This window comes from Mandrillus leucophaeus, unplaced genomic scaffold (assembly GCF_000951045.1).
Source record: "Mandrillus leucophaeus isolate KB7577 unplaced genomic scaffold, Mleu.le_1.0 Scaffold30, whole genome shotgun sequence".
In the NCBI taxonomy this organism is placed as follows: domain Eukaryota; kingdom Metazoa; phylum Chordata; class Mammalia; order Primates; family Cercopithecidae; genus Mandrillus; species Mandrillus leucophaeus.
The window spans coordinates 3,615,990-3,628,756 of NW_012103143.1; the positions used below are offsets into that span (position 1 = coordinate 3,615,990).

Sequence of the window (12,767 nt, forward strand, 5' to 3'; positions counted from 1 at the left end):
GAAAAGTGGGCGGCGCGCGCCCTCCAGCGGCTGCACGAGGAGCGCCGCGCTCCGCACTGAGCCTCCTGTTTCAGGTGGTGGGAGGTCTTTTTGTTTCCACTTGCAGAGTCTTTTCACGCAGCGGGCACCTTTTCTGTTTTGATCTGGGATCGCGTGTTGCCCCGGCTCCCTGACACCACCCCCATCATTCGCCAGCCCTCCCCTCCCACCTCCCGGACCGCACGAGATGCAGGGGCCAGTGCTCTGAGCCGGAGGTGCTGCATGGCCCGGGCCCCCATGCTGCCGGCTTCCTCGCGCCCCCGGGCCGGCCCGCACCTCCCCTGATGGCCGCTCACCCTGTGTTCGCAGCAAATGGAGCTGCTCCTGGTGAACAAGCTCAAGTGGAACCTGGCCGCCATGACCCCGCACGATTTCATCGAACACTTCCTTTCCAAAATGCCAGAGGCGGAGGAGAACAAACAGATCATCCGCAAACACGCGCAGACCTTCGTTGCCCTCTGTGCCACAGGTAGGGTAGGCCCAGCAGCCCCCGGCCTCCGCTTGAGAGCCAGCTCCTTAGGTGACCCTGGCCGGCTTCTCGCTCTCCACCGGGGTGCTGTCTGGGAAGATGTCCGTAGGCTCCCTCCTGCGCTGGGAAGCGCTCTTCCAGCTCCGGTGAGCAGAGGCCCTGGATTATTTGTTGTGCTGGATGGAAGGGGATTTGCTCCCTCACGGCCACCATGCAGTACCTTGGGCATCGGTGTGGACAGCTCGGCCTGCCTGTGTCCAGCTGCTGTGGCCTCATCCTCCAGGCCAGGCAGCCTGTGGCCACTCCATGCTCAAAGGGGTTTACCTTGGCTGCAGGGCCACCTCCTTTCCCCACCCACCTCCAGCCCTTCTTGTGTCCTTAAGGAGCCTGAGCTGCAGGGCCCCCTCCTGGCCTCTCCCAGGCTGGGCCACCTGCCAGAGACGCCTCCAGGGGCGGGGAGAGCTGTTGGCCCGCCTGCACCACGTGCTCTGGGCAGCCAAGTGCAGGGGTGTCCAGCAGAGGAGCTCTGCTGCCTGAGGCCCTGCCAGGGGTGCTGCCAGCCAGCCGGGCTCAGCTGAGCCCTGGGGGGTGCTTCAGAGCAGTCTCAGCTTGGGCCGCCACCGTGGGCAGCAGAAGCACCCAGTCCTCACTTCCCCTGGCATGGCCCCAGAGGCCCCTCCCTGACATGGCCCTGGCCCCAGAACCCAGTGGGGACAGACACGCACATACACAGGGTGCTGCCTCCTGCTGTCCCCAGCCCTGCCTCTGACCCCCGTGTGACCGCCTCCTTTCCTGGCCCAGGAGGCCTGGTTACCCTGATGGGGGGGGGGGGTATGTCCCCATCCCACCCAGCTCTGCTGTGGCCCACCTTTGCTCAAGCCTCAGTCATCACATCTGTTTGGGGGCTCACTCTGGGTGACCTAGGCCACAAGGCCCAGGGGGCCTCAAGGAAGCAGTAGCATCTTCTCCCCTCCCCAGAGGGCGGAGCCCCCCAAGCCTACTTCAGTGCTCCCTTCTGACACCAGTATCTGGTATTCCAGAATAGTTTCTGGTTTAGGCGTGAGGCCTCCCCCACCTCCTCTACCTGCTTGGGGCATGAACCCGTCCCCAACATGTTTCCAAGCTAGTCCCCAAGGTGGGCAGATGAAGATGAAGATGTCGTCCAGCCTGGATGGGTCTGACGGTGGGGGGTGGGGGCATGCGGCAGACAGGGAGGCATTCTCTGGCTGGTGCTCCTCAGAGGAGAGAGGCCTCTGGAGACTCCAGCCAGCCTTTTATGGAGCTGAAAGTGGCTTCAGAGAAATGCAAAGTTTCCTGGAGAGAACGTGGGGCGTGGTTCTTGCACAGCCTCCCTACAGGGTGGCTCCTGCGGACGAGCTCCCCTCCCAGGACCCCTGAGTGCTGGTGGGAGGCAGTGGGCAGGTGCAGAGTCTCGCCCTCCCCGCTACTGTACACTCTTTGTCTGCTAAGGCGCCCCCAGCGGTGGGTGGAGGAGGGACACTCGGGGACCCAGCTGTGCACTTACTCTCAGTGGCTGTGGAGTCCACTCCAGGGTGGGCCCCGAGGGAGGGGCAGGAGGCCAGGGGACCCACCCCTACAAAGTGCTCCAGGTCCTGACCCATGGCCACCCCATGGAACGTAACTGAGCAGCCGGTGCCTTGGTCCTGCTGGACATCTGTGGAGATGAGAGTGACTTAGGGCTGCTTAGAGTTAGAGATGGCTGAAGGAGGTGGAGGCATGGAAGAGAGTCTGGGAAGGTGTTTCTGCCGTCCACGTGGCAAGGGTTACGTTTAAAGGGGATGCTGGGGGTTCTCCCTGCGCCAGGCATCCCTGGCCCCACGTCCCCAGCAGGTGTGCACATGCCGCATACACTCACGCATGGGGGTTTCAGGGCAGGTGTGCCCTTGGCTCTGTGAGAGACCAGATGAGGAACATCCAGTACCTAGGAGCTTCCAGGACGGCTGTCACTTCCCTTTACAACCGGGCAGCGGATAGGGTCAAATCCTGGAGCTTTGGTGTCTAATTCTGGGTGGCTCCCAATCTAAACACAGGCAGCGCCACACATTCGGGTGGGGGAATGAGCTTCTGAAACAACGTGGCCCCAGTGACTCCGCTCTGCGTGTGCCCCTGGAGACGGGGGGCACAAGGTACGGGGCCAGCTAGAACCTGTCGCTCCCTGCAGAAGCGGTTTCTGTGTGCGGTTCTGATTTGCCTCCATGAAAAGGTTTTCATTCATGGCTCTCAGACTGGGTGGAACTGCTCCCATTTAAAGGGGAAAAGAGGTGGCTCGGCTCGTTAAGGATTTCTTTTTTTAAGTTGTTACGGCGCCCAGCAGCCGGCTTTGTCTCCCCTTCAGGGTGGCTGCCTTTCTTCCCAGCCCCTCGCCGGCGCCCCTCTCTAACAAGGCCGAAGTTGTTTATTCTCTCGGGATGAAGTCTCGGATGGGCCACCGCACCCCTGGCGGCCCGTGGGGGCCCCTCTCCCTTTGTGCCTGGGTCGGCTCCCATTCAGCTCCCCCGACCCCCCTTGTTCCCGGGCGCTCAGTGGCGCGAGATGAGGCGATGGGGCCGACAAAGATGCCACACTCATCCCTGCTGACGTCCAGCTCCCAGCCCAGGGCCCCTGGTTCCTATGCAGAATTCCTCGTGGGTGTGACAAAGGGCTACCCCCAGCGGAGCTGGGGTGGGGGCCAGGCCGAGAGGCACATCCCACGCTGGCCCACCTGTCCACGGTAGGTGCATGACTGCTTGAGGAGGGGAGGCCGGCGTTCCCCGCCACACACTGGGACGTGATTGGTGGCGGGGCTCTCTATGGAAAGAGCTGGTCTGCTGTCTGTCTAGGTCAGTCATGGAGGCCCTGGGATGCCCACTACTGCAGCCTGGCAGGCAGATGAGTCCCAGTATCTGACAGTGACCAGAGGGAGTTGTGTGCAGACCACAAAGGCTGATGGGCCGCCCTAGATTGGTGTCCCCCTTGGAAGTAAGCCCAGATGTGCGGGACAGTCCCCAGGAAGCCCCAAGTAGGGGGATTGGTGCCTTCTTGGGAAAGCTGCTCCCTCCTGGGACCCGGCTCCTGGCCCAGTCCGCCAAGGGTGTCCCATAGTGCCTGCTGCTAGGAACCCCACACCTCTTCCCTTACTTGAGAAGTCGCTGGAATTGCTGGGCTACATCAAGTGGCCCAGAGAAGCGTTTTTGTCATCGGCCAGAAGTAGAGTTGTGAGTAGAGGGCCCTGGGTGGAGTTGGGGTGTACTTGGTCCGTGCTCTGAAGGTCACTGTGACAGTCGTGGTCCCACGGTAAGGGCCATGGGTTGCTAGAACAGCTCTTCCTTCCCGAGTGAGCCAAGCCGGGCTCTCCTGACGCCAGGGCCTGAGCCGGAGCCACACCATCACGGCCACCCTGAAGGCTGCCGGCCAGGGCTTGCCCCTCGATGGACACAGGGAATGGCTTCATCAATGCCCTACAGCCCCATGGCCTGGCCCCGTGCAACGTCCCTTCAGAATATGACTTGTCTCCAATCCCTGCTGCTGGGGGGTGGCAGGTACTTGGGGTTGAGGTTTAGGGTCATAGAGGCGACATCTCTGTGTCCTCATATTTGTGTCATCTAACTTTGTTTTTGTGAATAAGTGATAACATTCACAAGGCTCAAGATGCTGAAAGGATGAGAGGGTAGTGATGTCCCTGTCACCTGTCCTGTCTTCCCGTGGCTTTCTCTTTGCTTGGTTATGTTTGAGTTAACAGTGGGGCTGACATTCCCGGAGGGTCCTTGGGCCGGGCTTCTGCTCTCCTAGTACCCAGGGATGGCGGGAGGCTGGGGAGGGCCTGGATGTGCAGCCACAGAGGGCCTGGAGAGTGGTACCCACCAGGCCAGGCCGCCTGCTCAGAGCCAGCACGTGGGGATGCCCAGATCACGGGTCCCCTGCTCACAGCCCCTTCCCTCTCTCCTGCTGCAGATGTGAAGTTCATTTCCAATCCACCCTCCATGGTGGCAGCGGGGAGCGTGGTGGCCGCAGTGCAAGGCCTGAACCTGGGGAGCCCCAACAACTTCCTGTCCTACTACCGCCTCACACGCTTCCTCTCCAGAGTGATCAAGTGTGACCCGGTGAGTGAGGGCGATGTCCCAGGGAGCCTCGCCGGGGCTCACAGGCAGGAGACGCCTAGTGCCACGGAAATGCCAAGGCTGGTGCAAGGGTGACAAGGTTGGGGTTTGGGCTGGGGCTGGGCCCCTCGGACCCCAAGCCACAGACTGACAGGGCACCAGCTTCTTCCCCTGCTCCTAGAACTCACTGACCGGTCGGGAGGTCCTCACAGGCTGCTCATGTCCCCTGGGGCTTCCAGGAGCTGTAGAGTGTTTCTGGGCGAAGCGTCCAGGACGAAGGCCCCAGGCGGCCCCAGCCAATGGTCCGTGTGGTGATAGTGTGTGGGGTTAGGCCCAGGCGAGCTTTGTTTGGGCCACAATGTGCGTGGCCAATAAATAGATGCTTGAAAAGGGCTCCTGTGAGGTCCGAGACGCCGGACAACGGGCGGATAGAGACGGCCTTGTTTACGGCTCTTTGAGAGGCTGCTGCCGTTAAACCCGGGGATGACTGTGGCTTTCTTCTTCAAAATGCCATTGTTTTATTCCCGATTCTTTTCTTAAAGAAAGAATTAAAATGACAATCAAAAGGGTTTGTGGCATTTACCAAATTAGACCAGAGAGGTGGCCGGGTCAGCCGCCGGCCCTGCGGTGTGTGAGGGAGTGACCGCCTGACCCCAGCTTGGGGCCGGCTGGGCCTGCGAGGCCCGTTGTGGCTCTGGCCTGGGCCGCCTCTTGGGGGTCTGCCCTCGAGCCTCCCGGGGGCTCCGCACGGGTCTCAGCAGATGCTATCTAGCGTCCACCTGCCTGTCCCCTGCCTAGCGGTCCCTCTAGGCAGCTAGCGGCTGCCCAGCCCATGTGTGTCTCGGAAGAGGAAGAAGCATTTTTGCCATGGGATACTGGAGGTGGCAGGGGCGCCCTCCCCTCCCGTCTGTGTTCTCGGCCGTGGCCTCCCTTGCACCCTGCCCCGTGTCATCCTGTGGGGGTGGTAAGGTGTCCTCACCCGCTGTAGGGTGGAGGCCAGCAGCCCACAGTTCTCTCAGGAAAATGGTTCAGAAACGCCATCGAGGCCTCCAGAAGCCCAACAAAGGGAAAGCCCCTCCGTCAAAATGAAACTCGCATCTGCACTTTCGTTTCGAGCTCCACGCCCTGAGTGGAAACCGCTTCCCCGCCAGGGGTATCTGCCCCGGGATGGTGCTGTCTTTGGGCAGTTGTGGGAAGTTGGGCACCGGCCCTTATTTGAGTAGAGACCATCTGAACTAGATGCGAGGCACACGCTCACAGCTGACACACGGGGCGAAGTTACCTGAGGCGGAGTCCACTCTGCCCGATTAGCTGAGCCCAGACTCAGAAAAACCGTTCACAGCAGAGGCCCCCTGCACTTTCTAGGGCGTGTTCTAGAATTTTCTTTGGTGGGTGGAATGTCCATCTGTGTGAATCGGGTGCACAGTGCCACACACCAGTGACTTTTCGTGGAGGAGCGTGCTGCCTCCTTGGAGCTTCTGGCTGTGGGAGAACAGCTCTGTCCACCAGGGTAGCCTTGCAGGCAGCTGTGGGGCCAGAGGAATGAGGGAAATGGAGTCCAGCTGCATGCGTGACCCTGGAGCGGGTCATGGTGAGGGGGGCGGGCGGCAGGTGAAGAGTCCGTGGGTGGAGCTGCCAGGCCCCTGGAGCTGGGAACTGAGCGTGGCTGGTGTTTTAGGTTGAACATCAGGAGTCTTGGATCCCACCCCAGGTCTCTGGCCTCAGTTTCCCCATCTGTACAGTGGGACTGTTGGTGCTGCCAGCCCAGCCGGCTTCATTTGCCATGATGAGAATTTATCTGAAAGGCGGGAGAGGAAAGCCCTCCCTATAAAGTCACAGGACTTTAATGCTAAAATGTTACGACCCCAGGGGTCCACCGAAAAGTCCTTCTGGCCTAGGTCATCGCCTGTCATGCCCTGCCTTTGTCCACCCCCATCTGGTTGGAAGTTCAGTGGCACCTGTTGGGGCTGTGGCCCAGCCCTGCTCCTTGTGGAAAGTCTGTTTCCTGGGCTGCCTAGAGACTCGGCTTGAAGCCCTACTGTGGCTTCCTGGCAGTTGGGACACACACAGCCCCAACACATGAAGCCAGTTCTCTATCCAGAAGCCCCCGCACAGGAGACAGCCGCTTCGGGCTGCGTGGGACTTGCCCGTGCTGGAGCCGAGGAGAGGCCCCCGGCTGGGCGCGGGGTTCCGGATTCCATGGCTGCTCTTTCCCACTGACAGTGTGGTGCGGCCGCCGCCAAGGGAGTCTGGAGCCCCGGAGGGCGGAGGTGCAGGACTTCCAGGAGCTTCTGTTGCACTCCACCCGAGGGCGAGCACCTCTGTGGCCGCAGCGGGTGGATGCATGCTGTGCCAGGCTGATGGGTGGCCCCGGGGCACAGGCCTGAGCGGGAGAGGATGGAGGGGAGGGATCAAGGGTCCAGGTCCCCCTGGCCACCCAGCATTCATCCTCAGTCATGCACGGCCTAAGACTTTGACAGCTGTTCATCATGGAAGGCCAGGTTCACCTGGAGGGCTGCCACACGGAGAGGCTGTCTGAAAAGGCAGGACTCAAAGGGCCTGTCTCTCCAGATCAGATGGCACTGAATTCCCCAGGGAGCTGGCAGGGCCAGTGGGAACAGAAGGTCAAGGCGCTGTTGAGCATGGGGATGGGCAGAGCGGGTGCAGGGTGGGCGGGCAAGCATCTGCTGTCTTGTGGCTCCGGAGGCCAGGTGGGAAGTGGAAGCGTTGGGTCCTGAGTGTCTCACTGACAGGTGATGGCAGCTCCCACGTCTCGCTCAGGTTCAGAGGCGGTGGCATGGGTCAAGGGACAGTTTTTTACTTAGTCTTGCTCTTATAGAGGCCTTCCAGGTCGTGGCACCTGGGAGGGGGCCCTCACCGCAGGCCCCTTCTAAGGACCCCCTCTTCCCACCTCTCCCCACCCCGTCTCTCTCAGGACTGCCTCCGGGCCTGCCAGGAGCAGATCGAAGCCCTGCTGGAGTCAAGCCTGCGCCAGGCCCAGCAGAACATGGACCCCAAGGCCGCCGAGGAGGAAGAAGAGGAGGAGGAGGAGGTGGACCTGGCTTGCACACCCACCGACGTGCGGGACGTGGATATCTGAGGGCGCCAGGCAGGCAGGCGCCACCGCCACCCACAGCGAGGGCGGAACCGGCCCCAGGTGCTCCCGACAGTCCCTCCTCTCTGGAGCATTTCGATACCAGAAGGGAAAGTTTCATTCTCCTTGTTGTTGGTTGTTTTTTCCTTTGCTCTTTCTCCCTTCCATCTCTGACTTAAGCAAAAGAAAAAGATTACCCGAAAACTGTCTTTAAAAGAGAGAGAAAAAAAAATAGTATTTGCATAACCCTGAGCAGTGGGGGAGGAGGGTTGTGCTACAGACAATAGAGGATTTTATACCCCAATAATCAACTCGTTTTTATATTAATGTACTTGTTTCTCTGTTGTAAGAATAGGCATTAACACAAAGCAGGAGTCTCGGGAGAGGATTAGGTTCGATCCTTTACGTGTTAAAAAAGAAAGCGTAAAAACATTTTAAAAACATAGAAAAATTCAGCAAACCATTTTTAAAGTAGAAGAGGGTTTTAGGTAGAAAAACGTATTCTTGTGCTTTTCCTGAAAAGCGCAGCTGTAGTGTGGTTCTAGGCATCTCTGTACTTTGCTTGCTCATATGCATGTAGTCACTTTATAAGTCATTGTATGTTATTATATTCCGTAGGTAGATGTGTAACCTCTTCACCTTATTCATGGCTGAAGTCACCTCTTGGTTACCGTAGCGTAGCGTGCCCGTGTGCATGTCCTTTGCACCTGTGACCACCATCCCAGTGGAGGTTTGTCGGGCACCAGCCAGCGTAGCAGGGTCGGGAAAGGCCACCTGTCCCACTCCTACGATACGCTACTATAAAGAGAAGACGAAATAGTGACATAATATATTCTATTTTTATACTCTTCCTATTTTTGTAGTGACCTGTTTATGAGACGCTGGTTTTCTACCCAACGGCCCCACAGCCAGCTCACGTCCAGGTTCAACCCACAGCTACTTGGTTTGTGTTCTTCTCAATATTCTAAAACCATTCCATTTCCAAGCACTTTCAGTCCAATAGGTGTAGGAAATAGCGCTGTTTTTGTTGTGTGTGGAGGGAGGGCAGTTTTCTAATGGAATGGTTTGGGAATATCCTTGTACTTGTGTATAAGCAGGACTTCGAGGCAAGTGCGGGCCACTGTGGTGGCAGTGGAGGTGGGGTGTTTGGGAGGCTGCGTGCCAGTTAAGAAGAAAAAGGTTTGCATTCTCACATTGCCAGGATGATAAGTTCCTTTCCTTTTCTTTAAAGAAGTTGAAGTTTAGGAATCCTTTGGTGCCAACTGGTGTTTGAAAGTAGGGATCTCAGAGGTTTACCTAGAGAACAGGTGGTTTAAGGGTTATCTTAGATGTTTCACACCGGAAGGTTTTTAAACACTAAAATATATAATTTATAGTTAAGGCTAAAAAGTATATTTATTGCAGAGGATGTTCATAAGGCCAGTATGATTTATAAATGCAATCTCCCCTTGATTTAAACACACAGACATACATACACAAACCTTCTGCCTTTGATGTTGCAGGTTTCATACAGTTTATTTTTAAAGATAGAACCTTTTATAGGTGGGAAAAAACAATCTGGAGGGAAAAAAACACACAAAGACATTGATTCAGCCTGTTTGGCATTTCCCAAAGTCATCTGATTGGAAAGGCATGGGTGTCACAAGGAAAATTAGGGTACTCGACATAAGTTCGGTTCCGATATATTCTTATCCCCTGCCCCTTCCTTTAAAAACCTTAGTGACAAAATAGACAATTTGCACATCTTGGCTCTGTAATTCTTGTAATTTTTATTTAGGAAGTGTTGAAGGGAGGTGGCAAGAGTGTGGAGGCTGATGTGTGAGGGAGGACAGGCGGGAGGAGGTGTGAGGAAGAGGCTCCCGAGGGGACGGGGCGGTGCCCACACCGGGGACAGGCCGCAGCCCCGTTTTCTTATTGCGCTGCTACCGTTGACTTCCAGGCACGGTTTGGAAATATTCACATCGCTTCTCTGTATCTCTTTCACATTGTTTGCTGCTATTGGAGGATCAGTTTTTTGTTTTACAATGTCATATACTGCCATGTACTAGTTTTAATTTTCTCTTAGAACATTGTATTACAGATGCCTTTTTTGTAGTTTTTTTTTTTATGTGATCAATTTTGACTTAATGTGATTACTGCTCTATTCCAAAAAGGTTCCTGTTTCACAATACCTCATGCTTCACTTAGCCATGGTGGACCCAGCGGGCAGGTTCTGTCTGCTTCGGCAGGCAGACACGCGGGCGCGATCCCACACAGGCTGGTGGGGGCCGGCCCCGAAGCCGCATGCGTGAGAACCGTGCCGGTGTCCCCGGAGACCAGGCTGTGTCCATCTTCTCTTCCCTGCGCCTGTGACGCTGGGCTCTTCATCTGATCGGGGGCGTATCATCATAGTAGTTTTTACAGCTGTGTCATTCTTTGCGTGTAGCTATGGAAGTTGCATAATTATTATTATTATTATTATAACAAGTGTGTCTTACGTGCCACCACGGTGCTGTGCCCGTAGGACTCTCATTCGGGATGATTGGAATAGCTTCTGGAATTTGTTCAAGTTTTGGGTATGTTTAATCTGTTATGTACTAGTGTTCTGTTTGTTATTGTTTTGTTAATTACAGCATAATGCTAATTTAAAGAGACTCCAAATCTCAATGAAGCCAGCTCACAGTGCTATGTGCCCGGGTCACCTAGCAAGCTGCCGAACCAAAAGAATTTGCACCCCACTGCGGGCCCGCGTGGCTGGGGCCCTGCCCTGGCAGGCTCATCCTGTGCTCAGAGGCCATCGTGGGCACAGGACCGTCCCGCCCTACCCCTCCAGAACACGGCTCACGCTTACCTCAACCATCCTGGCTGCGGCGTCTGTCTGAACCACGCGGGGGCCTTGAGGGACGCTTTGTCTGTCGTGATGGGGCAAGGGCACAAGTCCTGGATGTTGTGTGTATCGAGAGGCCAAAGGCTGGTGGCAAGTGCACGGGGCACAGTGGAGTCTGTCCTGTGACGCGCAAGTCTGAGGGTCTGGGCGGCGGGCGGCTGGGTCCGTGTGTTTCTGGTTGCACCGCGGCGCTTCCCAGCACCAACATGTAACCGGCATGTTTCCAGCAGAAGACAAAAAGACAAACGTGAAAGTCTAGAAATAAAACTGGTAAAACCCCAGCATGGTGCCCGCCTGTTTGCTTCCTGGGCTGGCCGGGAGCCAGGGGCGCGTGTCCCGGTGCCCCAGAACCAGGGCAGGGTGGCAGGCTTGGCAGATGCGGGAGGCCACAGCCTGTCCTGTGCACTGCGGGAAGTTCAGCGGCATCCTGACCTCCACCCACAGGATGACAGTCACGCCACCCGCTGTGACAACCAAGAATGTCTCCTGACACTGCCACATCCCCGGGGGTGGGGACAGAATCCAGCCAGGAGCAGGCACACCCTTTCCAACTGGGAGGAAGCCCTGAGCACAGGCGTGTGAGGTGGGAGGGGGACTCCCGTCCCGGGGAGGCTCCACAGAATAGTTTGCAGGCAGCCTGGCTGGGTGAGCCCACCTCCAACCACGCGAGACAACAGCTCCAGCCTGGGTGACGTGAGAGGTGCCCATTGATTGGGAACATCTTCCATCCCTCGCTTGCCCCACCAGTTTGTCTTCTCAGGTTATTTGCAGATAGGAAAATAAATAAAGCCGGCATTTGTTAACCCCCTTCTGGCACAAACTGCTGTTTGCTCTGGATGAATCATGACCCTTTGGCAACGCCAGGCTCCAGGAGAGCAAAGCACTGTGTCAGGGCTGTGATCCAGGGTGGCCCTTCACTGGGATTGTGGAGACCTGGAGGCTGCCTTATAGGATGCCCGTGACATCCACCTCTGGATTTCAGGTGCACGTGACTGAACCTAACTTCAAACCCCAGGGTGGAGGTGGGTAGTGGGAGTGCCCTGGGAAGGTGTCCGTGGACCTTGGTCACTGCTCCTGGACCCATCTGTGAGGTTGGTCTGTCCTTACCCCAAGCTAAGGGGAAGCTCAGGTCCCACGTCACTGATGGTTACTACTTGTCAGCTGTAGGTCGAATCTCTGGCCTTTAAGAAGCACCTGCTGTCTACCCTTCCTGCATTGTAGAGCACTCCTCCCAGGGCGGAAAGTGGAGCCAGGGTGGTCGGTGTGTCGGCTCCACAGGCACCTGCCCTGGGAGGAAGGTGGGGTATGGAGGGAAACACTCAGCCCCTATAGGTCTCCACCAGCCTCTGCCCTGAGGGTGGGGGCTCCGGGAGCCTTCCCCAAGGGAGTCCCATGTTGAGTGGGTGGGGGAGCCTGCAGGGTGCCCCTGACAGGTCACCTCAGCAAGAGCTCAAGGGACCGTCGGAGCCAGAGGTGACACTGGTGGCCACTCAGGTGGCTTACAAGGCCCAGCTCCTTGCTCCTTGGGCAAATTACTCTGAAGGCAGGGACCAGGTCTGCACTATTGTAGCTGTTCAGTTCTGGGCAAGAGCCAGGTCCTGTGTCAGGGCTGGGGTCCTAGGGAAGCCATGTCCCCGCCGCCAGCCTGCAGCTGGGTTTACATTCATCCCCCGAGAGCACATGGGTGTAGCAGAAGGCCTGTGCAGAGTTCCAACCATCGCGCACCTTTGGTTGTTTCACGGAGCAGGCAAGGTAGCCATCGGACCCTGTTAGGTTTGAGCAAAGATGTGGGGAAGAAGCTGGAGAGCCACTTTGCCGAGCGCGGGGCTCAGCCAGGCCGGCAGGGCAGGGCAGGGGCCCTGAGTGGGTCAGGTGTGTTCACAGCCAAGTGTGTAGAGAGGGCTCGGGCCCAGAGTGAAGCGGCTGTGAGCTCCCCCACAGCCCAGTCTCTCTGTCTCGGCATCTGTGGCATCCCCTTGATGGTGGGGTCTGTACACCCCCCACCCCTGGCTGTGCCACGATGGGGGGATCTGTACATCTTCCACCCCTGGCTGTGCCATGATGGGGGGGTCTGAACACCCTCCACCCCTGGCTGTGCCACGATGGAGGGGTCTATACACCTTCCACCCCTGGCTGTGCCACAATGGGGGGGGTCTATACATCCCCCGATACCCCCACCCCTGGCTGTCCCACGATGGGGCG

The 12,767-nt window shown here is 57.5% G+C and overlaps 2 protein-coding genes across 2 annotated transcripts in view; one reads left to right on the top strand and one right to left on the bottom strand.

Moving 5' to 3' along the window:
• Positions 1-10,846, top strand: part of CCND1 (cyclin D1) — a 13,130-nt gene extending 2,284 nt beyond the window's left edge. The window contains exons 2-4 of the mRNA XM_011987072.1: positions 484-508; positions 4,460-4,608; positions 7,541-10,846. Coding sequence (XP_011842462.1) covers positions 484-508; positions 4,460-4,608; positions 7,541-7,705 — 339 coding nt within the window. The 3' untranslated portion in view covers positions 7,706-10,846. The remainder of the gene's footprint in view (positions 1-483; positions 509-4,459; positions 4,609-7,540) is intronic.
• LOC105544504 (oral cancer-overexpressed protein 1) overlaps positions 9,452-12,767 on the bottom strand; it is a 23,609-nt gene continuing 20,293 nt past the window's right edge. The window contains exons 6-7 of the mRNA XM_011987068.1: positions 10,530-10,756; positions 9,452-9,694 (exon numbers count right to left, since the gene is read on the bottom strand). Of these exons, the coding sequence (XP_011842458.1) occupies positions 9,622-9,694; positions 10,530-10,756 (300 nt within the window). The 3' untranslated portion in view covers positions 9,452-9,621. The remainder of the gene's footprint in view (positions 9,695-10,529; positions 10,757-12,767) is intronic.